This window comes from Notamacropus eugenii, chromosome 1 (genome assembly GCF_028372415.1).
Source record: "Notamacropus eugenii isolate mMacEug1 chromosome 1, mMacEug1.pri_v2, whole genome shotgun sequence".
In the NCBI taxonomy this organism is placed as follows: domain Eukaryota; kingdom Metazoa; phylum Chordata; class Mammalia; order Diprotodontia; family Macropodidae; genus Notamacropus; species Notamacropus eugenii.
Window position 1 is genome coordinate 494,249,762 of NC_092872.1, and position 8,614 is coordinate 494,258,375.

Here is an 8,614-nt window from a genome sequence, read left to right on the forward strand (position 1 = left end):
CCTGTCCCAAGGAATAAGATATTATGTACATATTTTAAATGCTTTATTGATTCTCTTTTCCTTTATCTATATCAAGACATTTCTTACTGACAATCTAAGCTGCCCTTGTAATTAATAGATATGGTTAAGCAAAACAAAGGAACACACACCCATATATTTATATATATTTATTATATGTGTATATATGTATACACATGCAGACACACATATATATTGGTTATGCCTGAAAATGTACCTCATTCTCCACCTCTAGACCATTGCATCTCTGCCAAGCGTCAGGAAGCATGATTCAGTGTTAGTCTTCTGAAATCATGATCACTAACCACACTGAAAAGAATCTGAAGTGTTTGGGTGTTATTTTTCTTTACATTATTATAGTCATCTTGTAAATTGGTCTTCTGACTGTACTTACTTTGCTGTCCATAATTTTGTAAAAATCTCCCAAGTTTTTCTTAATTCTTCATTTTATTATTCCTTATTGTGATATTCTGTCCCATTATGGTACAATACTATTACTAGAACTTATTCAGCTATTTCCTAATTGATGGACATCTTCTTTGTTTCCATTTCTTTGCTGCTACAAAAGGAGCTGCCATGAATACTATAGATGTTATAAATATTTTCCCTTGGACCAGATTGTTAGACAAGAGGGTTGGCAACTCTGTAGAAGACTGTAGCTTTTGTTTCTTAGGAGATGAGGGGTCATGGAGTTCATTCACTGTTAGGAAAGAAGCCCTCTTTGGCTTGAAACGGGGATCTCATAATGCTCTTTCAGAGCTGCCCAGGGGAGGGGGTGAGAGGAAGTCAGGCCTAGTTTTCGTAAGGATACTCATTGCCATTGCTCTTCTCTTGGCATGGTGGGATTAGCGGTTGCATGAATTCCTAGGCAGTGAGGCAGTTTGGAGTCTCCAGAGATTCTGGTCCATTTTGCTGTTTAGGTAGGAGGTTGAGGAGAGTTATCAGAACTTTTAGGATCTCTAGGGAATATTTCACAGGGATCACTCAGATCTTCTCAGCTGTCCTAGGCTCAGAACAGCATCCCTGATGACTTTTCAGTTGACTCAAAGTCTCAGGGAAAATCTACAAGGCATTGTGGTGTAGAATAGTAGAAAAAGCCCTCGTTTTGGAGTTAGAGGACTTGATATGCATCTTAACAGCAGTTTGCTAGCTGTTTATGTTAGCCAAGTTACCTAACCCCACCAGGCCTCTATTCCTTCAACTTTAAAATGGAGGAGTTGGGGTAGGTGGTTTCTAAGATATCTGGCAGCTCCAAATTATATGACCCCTATAATTTTGGTGGGGTGCAAGGGGACAGAGGTGAGAGTGGAGATGGGAAAAATGCCAGGAGAACCCCCCAAATGAAATGTTCTTCTTAAGGTTTCCCTCCAGACAGTTATCAGAGTCCATGTTTGGAAATTTACTATATCCTCTCACTTCTTCCTCAAAGGTAATTAGATTGTTCACATCTCTCTGATGCCAAGAGAGAAATCCATAACCTTATCCCATGATCTTCGTGGGCTATCAGATTTAGATGACTCTCCTCCAGGCATGTGGAGGTTCTTGTTCCCCAGCACTAATATGGCTACCCTTTGGTTTCCAGGGAAATCCGTAATGTGGAATTGCTGAAGCTCCGTTTTGGTGAGGCCCAAATGCACTACTGTGAGGTCATGTTGAAGGTTAGTGTCCCTATGTAAGTTGTGCAGCGTGCATCTCTGTTTCCCTATTTGGAAACCCATTGGGCTGCTCTAACCTGGAAGATGCCTTCCCCATCTTTGTTAATTATCTTCCCTCCCTAATTCTGGATGCAGCCTGACTCCTGAACCCACCCCAGACCCTCCAGACATGACCTGGCCTCTGTCCTCCACCTCACTCCAGGACATGGCAGATTCTCGGCGCATCAATGCCAACATCCGTGATGAGGAGGAGAGGCTCCCTGAGGAAGAACGGCCCCCATTCAGCCTCATTGCTGTCATCCTGTCCAGCGAGTTCTGGCCGACCCTCAAGGAGGAGAAGCTGGAGCTCCCAGAACAGATCAAAGAGGCAATGGAGGCCTATTCCAAGAGATATGAGAAGCTCAAGGTACCAGCCCCCCTGACATGTAAGGGAACTGGGAAGGGAGCGTTCCCTCTTTCCCTCACTTATAAACATTATTTTCTAAGTAAGGGGTTATTTTAGTGGCAGGGTAACACCGACCCCAGAACATGGCAGTGAGTGGTTCGAGTGCTAGGATCTTCTTAGGGGAGTTGCAGGGGACCCCTGAGTAAATTAGAGCTTAAGAAATACCACCCAAAGTCAATCTCATTCAGTACAGTCTGATCTGGCCTCTACTCAGTATTTCTTGTTGCCTCTCTTGTCCAATTAAATTGTTAACTTGTGTTCTGTTTATGTGAACCATGCTTTAGTTTGTTTTCCCATAGGTGAGCTTTCAAAACAAATTAATTCATGCTATTTTCATGGCATGGATTACATAATATAATTACAAATTAAGGGTTCAATAATTAAAAGAACAAAAATTTAACCCAGAACTATCTGAATTAAGTACTTAATGTGGGTAAACTATTGTGATTAAGATTTCTATTAAAATGATATATTTCTCTTAGTTCCTGCCCTTAACTTTACTTTGTCATTGTCTACAAATCATTCTGTTCCTATTGTTTTAATATACCTTGAGTATGTTTTGTCCATTAGCCTTCAGATCTTATGCTTATAATCTCTGAAAACTTCCCCTGAGAAGTTGTCAGTCCTGATTTTTCCAGCTTTATCCAACTTTAGTGTTTATATTTGCAGCTTATCTCACCCCAAATGTAACATTTAGTGTTTGTTCCCCAATGAATGAAGTTGTCTTTGCTTTTTCATATTGTTCATATATCAGCTTTCCTGTTTTGTCAGTTCACCTGTGAGCTTTAATTTCATCATCTGAACAGTGAGGGACTTAGAAGAAGGTGATCTCTTAGATCTCTTCTGGCTATAATCCTATGATAATCTTTAAAGGAGGAGGTGCCTTAATTATAATAATAGGAATTTAGCACTTACCTAGCAAGTCCATGTTCATGCTTTGTAACTTTGGAAAATAGTTATAGCATTTTAAATAAATCTCATAATTTTAATTTGGTGTTGTATCTTGTCAAAGGCTTACTGAATTGCATCTATTGTTTTTTCCTTGCCTAAATTTTTTTTATCCTCTCATAAAATAGAATAGTCAGATGGGACTTCTTTCCTTTTCACCACATAGGTTATGTTGTCTTAAGTGTTCAGTTGAGTCTACTCTTTATAGATCCTACCAGAGTCACCAGTTTCTGATTTCCAGGACATCTTTTGGAGCCTGATGGGGATCATGTCAGCAGTACTTCAACCCTTGGGCATACTAGCCATTTATAATGGCAGGTTACATGTTTTGGCCAGGGGTTCACCAGTTTTGTCCTTGAGTTTCTTCAAAAGTTTTGTGATGCCATCTGTTCCTGGTGGTTTTTTCACATTCATTTGGTCTCTGATTGAAAAACATCCTGAGCATTTCCCACTGTTTGTACAATTTTTTCTAATATTGGGGCTCCTGGTGGTTCAGGTACAAACTGTTGAGTTGTAGAAGAGGAGCAGGACTTTGACCTGTGGGTCATGGCAACCCCTGTCTTCCTCTTCTCTTACCTGATACTCCAGCCTAAATAGAGAGGGAACTAGGGTCAAGAAGTATCAAGGGTCATTTTTCTGAATCACCACAGCTAAATGGAAGGACCATGTGCATGGCTCTTGTCTAAACAAAGCAAGGAGCTCCTGGACCCTCTGCTGACTCTTCTGTCTCCACTCAGGCTATGAGGACCCTGAGCTGGAAACACCACCTGGGCCTAGTGTCGCTGGATGTGGAGCTGGCTGATCGTACCCTTTCCTTGTCAGTATCTCCAGTACATGCTGCTGTCCTGTTGCATTTCCAGAGCAAAAGTAAGATTCCTCCTGCCTTGTGCATTCCCTACCTTCTTACTGCAGTCTAGATGCTGCTCTGCATTCTCTGAGTGAGGGGAGTAGGTCAATGAGCTGGGGGTTCATGGTTCTTCTGAGCTGGCTGGACTAATAGTCCTGCTTGGAGATTTTTGATCCCTAGTTCTCAGGCTTGTTTTGTGGATATATTCCCTCTCTAAACACCAAGTCTCAGCTCTTACTCAGAGCAGAGCATTAATACTCATTTAGCATATTCCAAGCATTTTCTGCTTTTGGGGCTTGGGCCCTGGAATAGTCCTTGATTAGTATAAGGTATAAAGGACTTGAGTGTAAATTGAGCACCTGCCTCCCTGGATCCAGTTCAGCTTTTCCTCATCACCACCTCTTGCTGTTTGGCTTCTGGCATCACTGGGACTGACAGGACTATTTTGCTGGGGGAGGGTGGCTAGGTTCCCATTGAGCATCTGGGACTCCTCCAAAGAAAGATTGATCACTGGGGCTCAGCTCCTTCTGTCTTTGCTGACAAACATTCTCTTAAAGGCAGAATTAGGGCTTGATTATGAAACACCCTGCTTCTCTCTCTTGGAGTGAGTGCCCTGAGCTCAGAGACAGACCTGAAGCGGGCGTTACAGTGCAGATCATGCTGGGGGATGGTTTGGCCATCATCCCTCTTGGGCTCAAGCCCATGATAGTACAGAAGATCCGCGCCTCATGCCTCACCTTAACCCCAGGCAGCTGGTCTCTGGAGGAGTTGAGTGAGGTGCTCAAAGTGCCAGTGGCCTCTTTGCGTCGCAAGATGGCTCTGTGGCTGCAGCAGGGGGTGCTGCGTGAGGAGCCCCCAGGCACCTTCTCGGTGATAGAGGAAGAGCAGCCCAGGGACCGAGTGGACAAAGTGGTGCTCCTGGACAGCGATGAGGAAGGCGACTCAGCCATGGCTTCACAGGCTGACCAAAAGGAAGAGGAGCTGCAGGTTAGTCCTGGCACTGCTCCCCCAGGCACATGTAGAGCCTCCTGAGGGTCTGGGTCATCATGGGAGGCAGGGCAGGAGTGGAGCCCCACTTCTGGGGAACTGAGATGAAGGGCAAGAGGAGAGAGGGCAGCAGCAGGACAGTGGCCATTCCCCTCTTGAAGTCCTTGTTTCTCCAAACTGAGTAGGCTGGACTAGAAACTTTCCAGATCAGCATTTTATGAATCCATAATATGGACTGTCCTTGGTCTTTGAACCTGGCTGAAGTGGAAACTTTGAAACACTAGTATATACCTCAGGGATTCCTCCTCTTGGCTGCTTCTCAGAGGACTTATAAGAAGGAGACCTCCTGGAGATTCCCAGAGATGTCCTAGACTATGAGAAACACTGCCCCAGCTTAGAGTATATGAGGAATTATTCTCAACTGTTTCTTCTAATCAAATTGGTCTGGGGAGGTGGGAAGGGACATTATTATCAGTTTGCCAAGGAAGAAATGAAGACACAGATGGAAGAAACTTGTTTGGATGGTAGCAGAATCACAGTGATTCTTAGCTGGTGCCCCATCTCCTACATCTGTGGGTTCTAAGAGTGGTCTGGAATCCACTGAGCTCTAGGCAGATTAGGAAAGAGAAGACGATTGCATGCATCTTGACTCATTCTCTTGTTCTCTTTGTCCTGTAGCTATTCTGGACGTACATCCAGGCCATGCTGACCAACTTGGAGAGCTTATCTCTGGAGCGCATCCATAGCATGCTTAAAATGTTTGTGATGACGGGTCCGGTGGTGACTGAGATAGATCTGCAGGAGCTGCAAGGCTTTTTGCAGAAGAAAGTTCGAGACCAACAGCTCATTTACTCTGGGGGTGTCTACCGCCTGCCCAAGAGCTGCAGTTGACAAGAAGAAAACCTTATCATCTTGGAACTTGAGGGACCTGCAGGGTCATGGTGAGGGGCATGCTGGAGACTGGCCAGAGCCCAAGGTGACCCTAGGACTGCCCATGAGAGTAGGATCTGGATACATCAGGCTCTCTCTATGGGTTTTTCTGCTTTCCGTAATGACAAGGACAGAGAGATAGTGTGTGTTATTCCCTCCCTCATTCCTCTCATATGCCACCTCAAATTCATTTCTTTTCTATTATTCCCCAAATTTAGTACTCTGTTGCTCATTAAAGGAAAATTGGCTTTTTAATCTTTTCTCTATTTTCTGTGGTGGTTTTTGATCTGGGACAGTGTGGGAAGGAATACCAGTGATGTAAACCACAGTAAGCTAGAAACCATAACTGGCACTAGGCACTTCCGTCTTCCCCACCCTACCTTCACCTTCCAGCCTCCATCTATGAGGCAACTTCTTCAATACCTGAGCTGAATTTTGCTCCCTGGTAGCAGGTTTCAATTTAGGTCATGATCAAATGAGGTCCTGAGCCAGCTAGGCATATTTGTATGATGTTAGGTTACTGGGCTGAACTTTCAAGGTGTAGGCAAAGAAATGGCCTGTCTCGATCTTATGGCACTGAAATCACAATTTCATTGCTTTCAGCACTTCCTAGCATTCCTAAGAAATGAGTTCCTTATCCACCCTCACCTCTTACCTTCGGACTGGTAGTCACACTCTTCTAATTGGAGATTGTTGGGTTCTGAATAGAACCAGGCCTTTCTGGGGTCACAGAATAAAGGAATCTTTCCTAAGGGAAGATTGTTGTAAAGTTTTTAATTCCCACATAGAATGTTTAAGGTTAAATAGCTTACCCCCAGGTTCTTCCTTGTGGTTATGATACTTTAGTGACCTCAGGCTCCATTTTGAGGGCTTATACAGTGGGACAAAGTCAATATTTGTCCCTCAGTCTGATTTTATTGTCCCGTAATGCAGAATGCTACTTTTACATGCAAATTTGAGCCTAAGAATATCATAAAAGGAGTTTCTAAAGAAGCTCTATAAATGCAGCCGTGGATAGTGCTTTTAAGTCAGCAGGGTTTTTTTTTAAATTATTGATTCCTTTTTCTTTTTACTCTGCAGTTATTTACATATATATATGCTATAGTACCCCTAGACCAAACCCAAATATCCTTCTTTTATTTTTAAGCAACTTTTTATTGCTCTCTTGTTTTTTTATATCACCATAATTTTTGCCAATGTCCCTCTCTTGCCCCTTTCAAGAGAGCCATCTCATGTAGCAAGTTTTTTTTTTAATACTTTATTTTTTATCCAATTACATGCAAAAAATGTCTAACATTTTTTCACAGCAAAAATCCACTGTCTCTCTCTTTCCCCACCAGTAATTGAGATTGAAAGATAAAATCCTTGTTACAAACATATATAGTCAAACAAAACAAATTTTTTCATTGGCTGTATCTAAAAGAATACATACATACATGGACATACACACATATATGTGTATATCCACATATACAAAATATATTCAGAGTACAGAATAAGATATATTATTATGCATTATATACGTGGTATATCTATATCTATATCATCTCATTCTGTACTCTTGAGTCTTGTACTTCTCTATCAGGTAATAGGTAGTATGTTTCATCATTAATCCTCTGGAATTATGGTTGGTATCTGACACTAATCAGAGTTCCTATGTCTTTCAAAGTTGTTTGTCTCTGCAATATTTTTGTCATTGTATAAATTGTTCTGGTTCTAGTCACTCTGTATCAGTTCATAGAAGTTTTCCCAATTTTCTTGAAACTTCATCATTTATAGCACAGTAGTATTCCTTCACATTTATATACTGTAATACGTTCGCTCCCCAATTGATGGGTGCTCCCTCAGATTCCAATTCTTTGCCACCTCAAAAAGATCTATAAATATTTTTGTACATCCTCAATTGGAGTTTGTTTTTCTTAGAACCAATATCCCAATCTACCTCTTTCCCTAATGGATGAAATTATTTCAATACCTTGGCCAAGAGGTGGTGCCATGGTGCACAGAGCGCTGGGCCTGGAGTTAGAAGAGGCATCTTCCTGGCCTCCGACACTCACTAGCTGGGTGACCCTGTGTATGTCACTTAATCCTGTTTGCCTCAGTTTCCTCACCTATAAAATGTACTGGAGAAGAAAATGACAAAGCACTCCAGTATCTTTGCCAAGAAAACTCCAAGTGGGGTCGTGGAGAGTCAGGCACAACTGAAACAAGTGAGCATTTCCATACATATTCCTTCCTTTGACCAATTTAGATGAGATTGAGTTTGATGTGCCATTCCTTCCCCCGCCCCACTTCCTTCTGTTTGTGTAGACTTCTGCACGTGCGCCATAGTTTGGTGAGGTAATTTTCCTAATCTTTCTTTCCTGTTCTGACCCTATCCCATCATGTGTACTGCTTTTCCCTGCCAGGCCTAGAGGCCTGTGGGCTACCCGAGTCTTCCCTTACCTCTATTGGAGGTCTTCGATTGGCCAAACCGGATGCTCGTATGAGAGAAAGGACGTTCCAGAGTCGAACAAGGGTTGAGCTTTATTTCAGGGTCTAGTTACAAGTGCAGGGGAATTCTTCCTTAGGAGGGAGTGAAGAATCTCCCAAGGAGGCAAAGATCTTACAATAAGAGATTGGAAGTAGAAGTATAAGTGGGGAGAGAGGGGGAGGGGAGAGAAGAGAGAGGAAAAGCAGAGCCTCGTGTCCTCACACGAGGCCCCTCCGCCCAAGAGAACTTTTAGGCTTTCCTGATCCTACTTAAGCTCTCCAGCCGCATAGTTTGCATCTGAATACCGTGCT

At 42.8% G+C, this 8,614-nt stretch overlaps 1 protein-coding gene across 1 annotated transcript in view; it reads left to right on the forward strand.

The window, feature by feature from the left end:
* Window positions 1-7,733, forward strand: part of ANAPC2 (anaphase promoting complex subunit 2) — a 28,652-nt gene extending 20,919 nt beyond the window's left edge. The window contains exons 9-13 of the mRNA XM_072633146.1: window positions 1,601-1,676; window positions 1,876-2,079; window positions 3,804-3,933; window positions 4,662-4,900; window positions 5,579-7,733. Of these exons, the coding sequence (XP_072489247.1) occupies window positions 1,601-1,676; window positions 1,876-2,079; window positions 3,804-3,933; window positions 4,662-4,900; window positions 5,579-5,791 (862 nt within the window). The 3' untranslated portion in view covers window positions 5,792-7,733. The remainder of the gene's footprint in view (window positions 1-1,600; window positions 1,677-1,875; window positions 2,080-3,803; window positions 3,934-4,661; window positions 4,901-5,578) is intronic.
* Window positions 7,734-8,614: the final 881 nt, after the last annotated feature.